This window comes from Plectropomus leopardus, chromosome 13 (genome assembly GCF_008729295.1).
Source record: "Plectropomus leopardus isolate mb chromosome 13, YSFRI_Pleo_2.0, whole genome shotgun sequence".
Taxonomy (NCBI): Eukaryota; Metazoa; Chordata; class Actinopteri; order Perciformes; family Serranidae; genus Plectropomus; species Plectropomus leopardus.
The window spans coordinates 1,339,952-1,353,364 of NC_056475.1; the positions used below are offsets into that span (position 1 = coordinate 1,339,952).

Consider the following 13,413-nt stretch of genomic DNA (forward strand, 5'->3'; position numbering starts at 1 on the left):
AAAATAGCACGTGTGTGTTTACCGGTTGTCGCTGTGGTAGTCGTGGTCATAGCCTCCGTCTTCATAGGCAACCAGTTCAGGGTCCTCTTCATACCCGTCAGGCTGATAGTGCAGGTGGTTGACCCTGAAAACGCAAGAGTCAAGGGTTACTGCTGTGAACACAATGACCTTGACCTTTGACCTTCAGTCAAGCCAGCTGTCTCTTGGATTTTAATGAGAGTCTATTTGTGCAGTTACTGTTGATACCAAGTGTACGTTTGTGCCAAATATGAGGAAATCCACTCAAGGTGTTCATGAGATAATGTGTTTACAAGAATTAGATGGATGCAAGGTCAATGTGACCTTGACCTTTGACCTTTGACCACCAAGATCTAATTAATTTATTGTTAAAACCAAGTGAATGTCTGTCCCAAGTTTTCTTGAGATATTGCATCCAAAAGTATGACACAGAAAAGATAACAAGACCTTGACCTTTGACCACCAAAATCTAAATCTAAGTTCATCCCTGAGACCAAGTGTACGTTTGTGCCAAATTTGAAGAAATGCTCTTAACGTGTCCTTAGGACAATACATTTACAAAAATGAGATTATGCAAGGTCACAGTGACCTTGACCTTTGAGCTATGACCACCAAAACATAGGGCTGGGCGATATGGAATAAATCGATATTGTCAATATCAATATATATCATGATATACATATCATCATCATCATCATCATCATCATCATATCAGTATTTCTGTCGAGCTTAAAGCCTTTGACTCCTCAGTGAGATATGAAGATATCATCAGGTTAATTTTGGTTTAAATATGTATTTTCTGTCAGACATTGAACATGACAAATATACTGTAGAACAGCATCACCAGCTGGAGGACCTATTCTACTAAAACTCACAGAGGTCCAGGTACTAAAATTTCCTCCCAGCAAAGGTCCGAGCCGCATACCTAAAATCAATATCACCATTAACTGAACATTTTACTTTGTTTACGATTAAAGAACGATTATTTTTCTTTTTCTTTTTTTTTGTGGTTTGTTTTTTGCCCTCATAGTTCACTGACACAGTTTCATGTGACCATGGTGTGTTGGAGTGTAATAAACATATGATTTACTGTTATTTATTAAACTTTCCAGCATTATATAAAAATGAAAAGCCCCATAAACATATTGTGCTGATAACAGACCAACCTCTCCTGACTGCAGGACTCTGACTCTGGCTATTAATCATTTCACTCAGGAATAAAAACATTTGAGTAGAAATGGTGTTCACAGGTACAGCTGGACATACATCCACACATCTGTACGGACAACCCCAAAACATCATGCCTCCGGGCTTTACGGCCGGCACGGACGGGACCGAACTGTGACTCTAGTTTTATTCTGACATTTGTAATCTTGTCTCACCCCAGCAGTGAGAATATCATCGTCTCTCACAGCTCAGCTTGTGGAATTCATATCTTCACACTTATTCCTCACACACACACACACACACACACACACACACACACACACACACACAGAGTGTATTGTATACACAGACAGATGGCAGCAGCCTCCTCCCTAATCCTCCCTGCCTGCTACCTCCTCCTCTCTTTCGTGGTCTCCTCTGATCCACCAGATCTGACCTTGCAGGCTCCATGCGAACTAAAGAAATAGATAAAGAAAACGCCACACTGATTATTTTTCCCTCACGCAGTCCTATCTCTCTGACCTTGTATTGTTGCAACCCTGGCAGGTCACGCTCCGAGCTTTCTGGTGCTTTTCACACTGATGCTGCGGAGAGAAACAGCCCACGGGCCAAATCTGGCTCCTGAAAGGGCGTCAGGTGGCCCCCCAATCTTTTTCTCAATCACAGTAAAAATAAAGTCATTCACACTGGGAACTGTGTTTGTACTTTTAGTCTCCATTAGGTGCCAGAGTGCATAAAACAAAATCAATCCACCACAACACCAGACAGAGGTCTAAGACCCTCATGTCCTAAAATCATTAAAATGTCAAGAATCCTAGAAACATCATAAAATACTAAAAGAGTCCTAAAATCCAAAAAAGAATTAAAAAATCCAGGAAACATCCAATATCCTAGTTAGGTACCAAAATCCGAGAAATGTCCTAAAATCAGAGAAATGTCCTAAAATCAGAGAAATATCCTAAAATCAGAGAAATGTCCTAAAATCAGAGAAATGTCCTAAAATCAGAGAAATGTCCTAAAATCTTAGAAATATCCTAAAATCTGAGAAAGGATCCAAAATCCTGGAAACATTCAATATCCTACTTAAGTACCAAAATCCCATAAATATCCTAAAATCCAAAAAAAATGTCCTAAAATCCTAAATGTTTTATAAAATCCAAGAAATGTTGTGAAATCAGAGAAACGTCCTTACAAGCCTCAAATCATTCAAAATCCTAAAAATGTCCTAAAATCCTGGAAACATGTTTGCACGTGGCTGCCGGCCTCCCGTCGTTTCCCAACACAAACTGAAGTAGATGTTATTGAGACGAGAGCGGCGATGACAGAGACGTAACCTCGACGATGAGGCGTGCAGCCTCAATTAGTAAGCGAGAGATGAAAACAGGCAGGAGTAATGAGATGAAGAGCAACACGTGGGAAGACAAAGCAAAGGACGGTGAGGAGATCAAACACTCGGTGAGAGCGCAGAGAGGAGGGAAGCCGCAGGAGGAAGACAAAAGGAAGACACGAGGAAAGACGGAGAGCGTGCAGAATTTCGGCAGGACACATTCAGCCTGATGGTTAGTTAGGAGGAGATGAGGCAGCAAAGCTTTTAATTGGCCGAGCACCACTGGGCTCAGCGGGGACGCCGAGCACCAGCGAAATAACCTCACTTCAAAATGACAGTGCTTTCTGCACACACACACACACACACACACACACACACACACACACACACACACACACACACACACACACACTCAGCTACACGCGCTCTGATGAATAAACTTGCATTACAAAAACCTCACTAATTTGAAGTTGAGCAACAAAAACAACAGAGAACAACAGACGTAGTAACTCAACATTTAACAAAAGTTAATAATTGGAAGATTTTTAAAAATTTCTAAGCAAACAGTCAATTGTAATTATGCACTTTATGATCCTTATTAGATTTTTATTTTTTGTATAAAGATATATGAATCTATTCAGTACGCCCTCTGAAACCGTTACATGTCGAATAAAATCGCCCAACACTGAACCTTCATGTCTGCAGTCTCACTTCCTGTAAAGGCGACATCTAGTGGATTTTTTTTGCAACCACCCTAAACTGAATGATGGAGATCACATGATCATATAGTCAAGATCAGCTTGAATGAAGGTCAACACGTTTTTCATGAATATAAAGTGAATCAAAATGTGCTCCACAAACGTTTGAGCAGAAAATGTTAAGAGTTAAATATGAATATTAGAAATTTGGGTAGATGATGTAGACGAGCTGAATGACAGCAGGCTCCATCACGACCTCCGTCACGCCGCAGCTGAGTTTGCTCAGCTGTGAGGTTTTTATTTGGATGCCATCTTTTTCCACGGGGACTATTTCCACTGACAGGCCGCGGCGCTCAGCTGTGGCTTAAGACTCGCACACACTGGCGGTAAACAGGCAGCGATGAGCACGGATGAGCTCGCTCATAACTCTGTTTACCGATGTCCCACATCGATTTCCTGCAGGATGGATGGGAACGCGGGCCGGAAGAGGAACTGCAGTGTGTAGAGAGAGTCGGAGCAGAGCCGGATCAATGGGGGGGCTGATCCCGGACTGCACATAGGTATTCAATACCTGATGAAACGCCTCAGACCGACAAAAACTGTTGCAATAAAAAGCATCGACTGTCTGCAACATCAAGGTCTCCCCTTTGATCACAGGACTGATCAGCCGAACCTCGTCACTGCAAAAAATGTCCGTAAAATTAACGGCAAAGTGCCTTAAAATCGTGACCTCATAAAAATGTAACAGAAGAAAAAATAAACAGAAAAAAGAAAAAAATATGACCGTGAACAGCGCTCTGTTTACAGTCATATTTTGTAAAGTGCTGAATCAAACAAAACTGTTAATTTTAGAGTAAGAATATGTTTGAAAACTGATATTTCTTTGAAGAATTTACAGATTGATATAGTTTTTTTTTACATACTGTAATACAAAAATAGTGCAATTCTGTCAAAATATTTTTTTTCAGGTATTGTATTACATTTTGCAAATTAATATGTAATGCATTACAGATTAATATGTAACCTAGAAATGAATTTTAAAATGGATTTTAAAACATTTAAGTTTTCCTTCAAACTTGAAATTTCGTATAAACGTTCACTAAAAAAATAAATAACAAAATGTTTTGAGTATATGGTTTATGGTAATATTAGGACATGACAAAAATGACAAAAAAATATTTGACACGCTTTTTTTACCTGCAGTTTTTTTTGTTCTGTTCATGATCTCTTTGTTTTGCTTTTATAATTTGTTGTTTATTTCTGTGTTGTCATTTTATCATCTGGATCATGTGATGGCTTCCTATGGTGCATATATTTTTAAAGTCCTGATGAAAACCTTCAGTAGTGGAAACACGTTGGCTATAATAAAGGCTTTTCAATACAATTCCTCCTCATTTTCACGTTTTTGGAGTGCCCGGTCCCCGATTTCCACGAGAACCCGACACAAGTAGTTGACCTTCGTTGAGCCGACAGAGCAAACAGTCATCTCGCTCTTTTTCTGTGATTCATATAATGTTTCAGAAGGAGGCACTTGACATGTAGAGTCAGAGTGGTGGGCAGAGGGACGCAGATTACTCCACAGAGAGTCTGCAGAGTGTGTGTGTGTGTGTGTGTGTGTGTGTGTGTGTGTGTGTGTGTGTGTGTGTGTGCGTGCATGTGCGTGCGTGTGTGTGTGTGTATTGTGTGTGTGTGTGTGAGAGCCTGGGGGAGTGTTGAGTGTGAGGGGGGGAGGGGGGGGGGATAACAACCCTGCAAATTACAACCTTCTTCAATTTTCCACATCAAGGCCTTTCTGCAGAGAGAAAGTTGCAGAATTGGAGAGAAGCTCTGAAAATCACAAATTGACCCGACTCACGAGCGCCCTTGAGAGTGAACTAATGCGAGGAGAAAAACAAACAAAGCTCTCTGTATCTTCACAGTTTGCTTTCTCTGGGCCACAAATGATTAAATTAACTTTATTGGTGCTGCTGTGTTTCTGCACACTCTACTGTACAATTCTGAAAAATAATAAATGATTAAAATTTCTGATTAGGACTGATGTGTTGGTTACAAAATTAACTGGAAAATAATGTATAATACATATATATATGTATAATATATATTCTTCATATCACACATAAGGAAATCAATATTAAAATAAATATTGTACATTTAGATTTTTATTAACTTATTTCTGTATTTATTTATTTATTCATGTATTGATCTATGCATATATTTATTTAAACATGTTTTTCTTTATTTATTCATGCATTAATTTACGTATTTCTATAGTGATTTCTTTAAATATTCCTGTTTTTAAAACTTTTTTTATTTACATAATTATTTATTTCTGTATTTCTTAATTCATTTATCTATTTGTGCACATATTTATTTATTTAGGTCATTATTCTGAAAAGTGCATTTTGTAGTGTTGTAATATTAAAGGGGGCCCTAAAGGGTTAATGTCAGACGGCGGCGGAGGAGCAGAGGGAGAGTCATTAGTCGAGTCTGTGCGACAGGAAGCATCAGCGTCATTAGCAGTCATTACTTCGCCAACAGCGGGTCACGTCGCCACCACAAGCCGCCGCTCTCCATCATACACACGTACAGTATGATGAGTGACTCAGGATGGACGCCACGCCCACATCCTGCTGCTGCGTGTGTGTGTGTGTGTGACGGCTGAAGCAGCAGTGTGTGCGTGTGTGTGTGTGTGTGTGTGTGTGTGTGTGATCTGGACGCAGACCGTACATACAATTACTCATTTTGCTTCCTTCAACTCTGCTCGCCTCAGATGAGACTGTCTTCCCGCCGCCCGGCGCTCTGAGCTGGAGCAAGGCTTATAGCGCTAAACAAATTGACAATTATCACGCCAATCTTCGCCTCATTGGCTTCCAGCAGAGTTTCCAATAGACTTTAAAATGCTGCTGATTATTTTCAAAGCGTCGGGGTTTAACCGTTCGCTGTGTATTCAGAAAGAGGCATTATCCATCAAAAAGCAAGGATCCAAATTAAAATTTATTGCACTGTTGCAATTACGATCCATACTGTTTGGAGGCAGCTGCTCGAAGACATTATTAGACTCTGAGGCCATTTCTCATAACTCTCTCTGTTAAAATCAATTTCTGCCTGGATTTGATATTTATGGCTGTCTGCTTTCATTAGATTCATTTACTATAATTCAGTCATCATCAAGGATACAAAACTCTCTGGTTTCCTAATAAATGAGTTAAAAAAAGGAAAATCAACAACAAAAAAAGGAGGTTAGGTGAATACCCGTGCATGAACCCTCGGGATGGAAACAAATACATACACATTGTTTGGATATGAACAGAAAGTTTGACCTGAAACTGAATTTTCGCAGTATTGTGCTCTCCTCCCCTGACTTGTCACATGAAATATTGGCCCTACACATTTCTGCAAAACACAGATTTGTTACATTTGCATGTTATTTCTTCAATAAACCATTTCATTAGGTTGGCAAATATCTTGGCTTAAAACATCTAGTTTTGGAGGCACAATCTCAGCAAGAAACACAGTGACATTTTGATTTTTCTTAAAAGAAAAAATCTTTTTGTGGCACTGTCTGCGCAGGAAACAAAATAAATTCTCGGTAAGACAACATCTGCTTTTTGTGGCGCAGTTCCAGCAGGAAACAAAGCGATGTCTCGGTAAAAAACAAATGTTTTTCATGACACTATTCCTGCTGGAAATCACTGAAGTCTCTGTTAAAAAAAGACTTTCTTTTGTGGCACTATTAGGCAGGAAATTCAGTGATGTCCTGCTAAAAATAAACAACTTTTCATATGGTGGCTGAAAACTCTGTGATGTCAAAAAAACAACAAAAAAACAAAAAATGCTGGTGGCACTAATCTTATAGGAAACACAGCAATGTCTTGATAAAAAACAACTTCTTTTCATTGCACTATCCTGACTAGAAAACAGGGACAGGTCACTAAAAATCGACCACATCTCAAGATTGCTGGAGACACAGCAACGATTTACTAAAAAACGTTTGTCATTTGTTGGTGTTGAACGGTGGTCTGCAGCTCGGCAGGTGTCTCTCCAAGGTGTCGAGGCATCCCCTCCACCTCCTTAAGTCAGCAGTGTGACTCTTTAGAAACGTTGATATAATTCGTATGAAACATGCAAATGTAACATCCGTAGTTTGCAGAAACATTCAATTTTCTCCTGGCAACTGGGCTGCACCAGATTTACAGAATTTACTCTGAACGTAGCATCACTTCACCTCAGAGTCACCTGTCAGTCAGATCTAAACGCACACATCATGCACACGCTGCTACGTTTACTACTGCATCTTTAATATCCACGAACGTCCAAGAAGCCATTTAAAATTCAAGCCACCCTGTAACTTCACATCATGCCTCGTTTGTCCGTTTCCTCTGCGTGACAGTAATCCAGGTCACATGACGCAGATGTGACAGAACATAAACAAACCGGCTAAAAACAGACCTGTGGATAGTTTTCATTGAGGCGTTCTGTGTGTGGGTTTTCTTTAATAAATTATCAGCAGATGAATTGTGCGGCTCGAGGCTCAACTGATGTTGCAGGTTATTTTTACTTTGTGGTACTCGTGAGACTCTGTGTTTTCATCGACACTTCAAACGACTTATTTTCTCCTCCTGTTTTCTTCGGTTCTTAAAAGAAATTCGAGGAGTATAATTCAGTGTACTTCTGTTTTGTAGTGTAACATCCTGCTCTAATTCTATTATTGATTTCCACTCAGAAAATAAACTACAGCACAGAAGATCTCAGATTTAAGATTAGTGTCACCAATTCAGCATCCAACCAAATGTCTCCCCTTCTGTTCCTGAGTGATGACATTAAGTAACGGACAAAACGTCAGAACTTCCTCATTTTATTCTGTTAGATTTTTGTGTGAAATTTGACCGCATAAATTCTCGAGTTTGGGCCAAAAACATGTTTTATCAGCTCATTGTTGAGTCCAAGTGAGCATTTGCATCAAATTTGAGGAAACTCACCTGCAAATGTAATAACAGCCCACAGACATAATAAAAAACTGCAGCATTTAAGGTAATAATCCCACAAACCTATTAAATTTCCCACAAACGTCATAGCAGCTGCCTGCTACAAATGTAATACAACATTTCCTGCAAATGTCCACAAACGACATCTATGGACATAGTATAGAAAACATTTCTGTGCGTCACACATTTTTCTTTGGACATCATATAAATGTCTTTTCTGGACATTTAAAGGAAATTTCATATCATGGTTATAAAATGCAAATGTTATCATATTTTTGGGAAATTTATTACATTTGTGGGATTATTACAATAACAGCTGCAGATTTGTTTCAGCATTGTGGTTTATTACGTTACAACTCCCTCAAGGTGTTCTTGAAATAGCATAATCACAAGAATGAGATGAATGCAAGGTCACTGTGACCTTGACCGTGGACCACCAAAATTTAATCCGTTCATTGTTGATTCCATTTGAACATTTGCGCCAAATTTTAAGGAAACTTCCCGGAGGAGTTTTTGAGATATCACATTCAGTAAAGACAAGGTCACAGTGACCTTGACTTTTGACCTGTGACAACCAAAATCTAACCAGTTCATCCTTGCGTGCAAGTGGACATTTGTACTAAATCTTGAAAGTTTCCCTCAACGCGTTTTTGAGATATCACGTTCATACAAATGGGCTGAACGGACGGACGACCCAACAACACAGTGCCTCCGGCCCGGGCGATCGCCAGCGCAGAGGCATAAAAACAAACAGCAGCTTCATGTTACACACTTAACACACACATCACAGACACTAAACCTAACACTCAGTAACTTACACAGGTTGTGTGTGTGAGCCCTCTCTGGTGATGACGCCCTCTTTGTCCATCAGCATCTGTCTGAACGTGCTCACTTTCTGTCGAATCTCTTCTTCTGTGTACCTGAGGTTGGACACAAAACACAACAGTTAGCAGAGGAACACACAGAGACACAAAAAAGGGGTAAGGGTTTGTTTGGGGGCAGGGTATACAGTTTGGGGTCCTCTGAAAGAAAATTTGAGTATTTAATACTTAATTTCATGCATTTTAATGATTTTTTAGGCACCAATATGTTCCTTTCGTGCATCAATATATGGTGGAAATGTCTTTAATTTTGCCAATAAACTTAATAAATAAACACAAAATAATTAATATTAATGTTCATATTAACAATAATCTCTATTTTTATGGCACCTTACATGCATAAAATGCAGCTTAAAGTGCTTTGCATGGGGGTGCTAAAAATTAAAACCAAACAACATGTAGAAATATATAATTTTATATTAAAAATTTCAAATAAATAAATTATTAATAAAAATAATAATAAACTACACTAATCGATAAATAAATAAATTGAAACTACAACTCTGGAAATGGTTTGCAAATAGCCCAGAGGAGAAAAACAAATAAAATAAATATAAATATAGTGCAGTAGTGAGTAGTGCAAGACTTAAGTGCAGTGTCAGGAGTACGGTATGGTGTAACTCACTGATTGAAAATAAAAAATAGACCTAAAAATAATTAAAAAGAGAAATTATAGGACTTCCTTTCGATAAAAATATGTCTTCAAAAGTGACTTAAAAGAGGATACTGATGTAGCACCCGGACTTCCTCAGGCAGGTCAATACAAAAACAAAATAAAATAAACATAATAAAATAAAAGCCCTCTGCCACTTTTTTGGGAGAGAAAAATACTCATGCTCTAAATATTGATCGGAGTCGTGTTCCCTGCTTTGCCATGCTCACACACACACTCCTCAGTCGTCTGCAGGTTTGACTCCTGGTGTGAGCAGACAGAGATGAAAGTGAATGACGAACACGCTGCACACTGGAGCAGCAGCAGCTTTAATAACAGCGTTGAATGCAGCATGCGTGCAGGCGAAGCTACCTGTCATCTGTCACAACTGCCAAACGTCCGTGTCGGAGCCATGTCCTCCCGCGCTATCACACAGAGCCCAACAAATGGCAGAGCGTCCTCCGACTGGCTAACTAACCGAAAATGACACGCAGCCCCAATGATGTACAGCCTGATGACTCACTGTCAACCTCCGCTGACCCCGGCGGGTTCCCGGTTCAGGCCCGGGCTGCACGTCATGTTTTATTCTGTGAGCAAAGTGCTGAGTGGAGAGTAACTGTGAGAGGAGCTGACAGAGAAAATCCTGCAGACGGCCGCAGCACGACTTTGCCACACTGGAGGTTTCTGTCTCTATTTTCTTACTCAAAATGTTTGTTGTGAGAACGACAGCACAGCATCAAAAACAATAAATTATACTTGTTATACTGTGATATTCAACTTACAGCCGTCAGCCAAATCTGGCCCCTGATAGTGTGCCGGGTGGCCCCCTAAACAGTTTTATAATTTACAATAAATTAAAGTGATTCACACTGAGAAATATTTTTGTCCTTTGGGTATACATAAGGTGTCAGAGAGTCTGTCTGTCTGAAATGTCTTAAAGTCAGACAAATGTCCTAAAATTCTTGAGACGTCCTGAAATCCGAGAAATGTCTTACAATCCTGAAAATGTCCTAAACCTCTGAGAAATGTCCTGAAATCTGAGAAACATCCTAAAATCCAGGAAAGTTCTAAAGTCCAGAACGACCTCAACTCCTAGAAATGTCCTTTTGTTTGGGGAAACGCTGAAGTGTTTTCTAAAATGTTGCTGTGTTTTGACCCTCGAGGTCACCATGAAAAAATACCACACCTACGATGCAGTAGCTAATGGATGAATTAAACTAAAATATTCCACAGCAGAGTCCGTCTCTGACCACAGACCTGCCTCTGTGAGACTGTATTCACTGACAGCGATAACTCGGCCAGCCTGAACGTGCAGGACAGCGACAGCGAAGCAGCGTCTGTCCTGTGCCATCCTGCAGATTCTCATCAGGGAGTAACGTCTGAGGACTTGACAGCGCGTGGCCTCTTTAATACACCGAGCCGCATTCACACCATCTCCACATTGTGCTCTGGCTCGGCAGTAATGGGATGTAATGAGCTACAGAGGAACATGAGGGGAGAGAGGAGTTCGGAGGAGGGACGGGGGAGAATTAATAGAGCCGTCAGAGTGTAGCCAGCAGCCAGACGTGGACTGACTGGAAGCCTCGGCCATTAATAACACACTGCAGTGTTCGTATAAAGTACAACAGCAGCAGAAGAAGTGAGGGCTGCCTGGGATGCAGCAGCATGTTCACACTGAGGTCCACTAATTATCCACAATTAAACTTGAGTGACGGCATCTGAAATGTGAGCTCTGACTGCAACAACCAAAGTATGAGAACTGTCTCAGACTTGGTGCTGAAACAGTTTCTCTTGGTCTTTCTTAAAGGAGCAGTTCAATAATTAACGCAGCTGACCAGCACCAGAGCAGCGTCGCTCACGCCGGCAGCGTGGCCCCTCTAACCTGTTAGCACGGGCACCGAACGAAGTCCTAGCTAAGACCCTGATGTCCTAAAATGCTAGGAACATCCTAACGTCCAAGAGAAACGTCCAAGAAGCCGAGAAACATCCTAAAATCCAATAAATGTCCTAAAATCCTAGAAAAATCCAAACATCCTAGAAACATCAGAGAAATGTCCTAAAATCCCCAAACATCCTAATTTCCAATAAATGTCCTAAAGTCCCAGAAATGTCCTGAAGTCCTGGAAACACACAGGGGTTGCTGTGACTGGCCCTTGGTCTCTGTCCTTGTAATTTTTCAAAATCTACTTAATCTACTAAATCCTGTAATTTGCTGAATATTTCTTTCCAAGTTGCTTGTTGCTTTTAAAAACATGTTTTCAAGAAGAAATCAAACTAAGTTGCTCACAGTAGTGATACAGATCCTGGCTTCAAAGGGTTAAAAGTGTTTTTGTGCCGTGATTAAAGAGAAAGACGTGAAACAGATGAAAGTGAACGTTCCTGATGTGGAGGGACGCTCTGCTCCTGAAGGTAAGCGTGGCCTGGAATACGAAGCACTCCCACATTAGGTGAAGACTCACGGGGAGCGTTTTGGCAGAGACCTGGGTACTTCCTACTTGGCCAGTTGCCCTTTTTAACATAATTGGCAGCGTTCACAATCAGGAAGATGGGAGGCAGCGGGCTGGCTCGCTGGGTGCCTGTGGAGAAGCAGGGAGGCGGTGAAGAGCCTCGCTGCCGGCTAAAAAGACCGATGCCTGTGTGCGTGTTGGGAGTCGGCGCTGCCCCCGGGCCAACCGTGGGAGTTAGCTGTGACAAGAAGCACAGTGCTGGGAAAATGGGCCTCCGAAAATGTGAGAAACAAAGGGCAAAATAAAAGCAGAAACATCTCATGGGGGGAAAATAGTCTTTTTTAAAGCTTTGAAATTTGTTTGTGTGTAGTTTTGTTTGAGCAGGAGGTAGGGCTGGGCGATAAAACGATAACGATATCAATCGCGAAATAACTTTTCCTCGATTGAAATATGAGACGTAGTCGATAGAATATCGAAAGAACTCATTCCAGCCATGTTTTGACAGAAAACACAAACAGCCAATGATAAGATAAGAATAGCGCAGCGGAGAACCAAATGCAGTGAAGGACTTTGACTGTAGAACAGCTGAGTGTTTGACAGCCACAGCACTGAAACAGCCACATTTGCAGAAGTGGAAAGTGACTTCTTTAGACTTCTACAGACTACTTTGTGTTAGTTTCAGCTTTAATCAGACTTTGGATGAATTATTTTGAAACACCAGGACGCATCGCTCCGTGTCTCATCCAGCCGCTCGGTAATTATTATTACCAGGGGCAGATGTAATGTTTTGGGGGCCTGGGGGCACAAGCACATGAGCTTATTTTCAGCCTTTATCTAACTGGGGATGTTGGCAGGCTGTTGCAGCTATAGGAGAAGTAGGCCGACTCAAAAGTTTTTAATTCCTGAGTAAAATGATTAACAGCACAGAAGTTTGACAGAAGTTGAAGTCAGAGTCCTGCAGTCAGGAGAGGTTGGCCTATTATCAGCACAATGTGCTGAAATTTACCTGAAGTTTGTTTCAGATGGAGCTTTTCATTTTTACATAATGCTGGAAAGTTTAATCAATAATAATGATTCAAGTGTTTAATTACAGTCCAACACACCATGGTCACAAAAACAACCCCCAAAAACCCCAAAGAAAAGTAATCACTCTTTAATTGTAATCAAAGTAAAATGTTTAATTAATGGTGATATTGATTTTAGGTATGAGGTTCAGACCTTTGCTGGGAGGAAATTTT

At 40.6% G+C, this 13,413-nt stretch overlaps 1 protein-coding gene across 1 annotated transcript in view; it reads right to left on the minus strand.

The window, feature by feature from the left end:
• srrm3 (serine/arginine repetitive matrix 3) overlaps nt 1-13,413 on the minus strand; it is a 46,729-nt gene that overhangs the window by 31,339 nt on the left and 1,977 nt on the right. The window contains exons 3-6 of the mRNA XM_042499506.1: nt 12,171-12,413; nt 10,979-11,205; nt 9,014-9,115; nt 23-124 (exon numbers count right to left, since the gene is read on the minus strand). Of these exons, the coding sequence (XP_042355440.1) occupies nt 23-124; nt 9,014-9,115; nt 10,979-11,205; nt 12,171-12,413 (674 nt within the window). The remainder of the gene's footprint in view (nt 1-22; nt 125-9,013; nt 9,116-10,978; nt 11,206-12,170; nt 12,414-13,413) is intronic.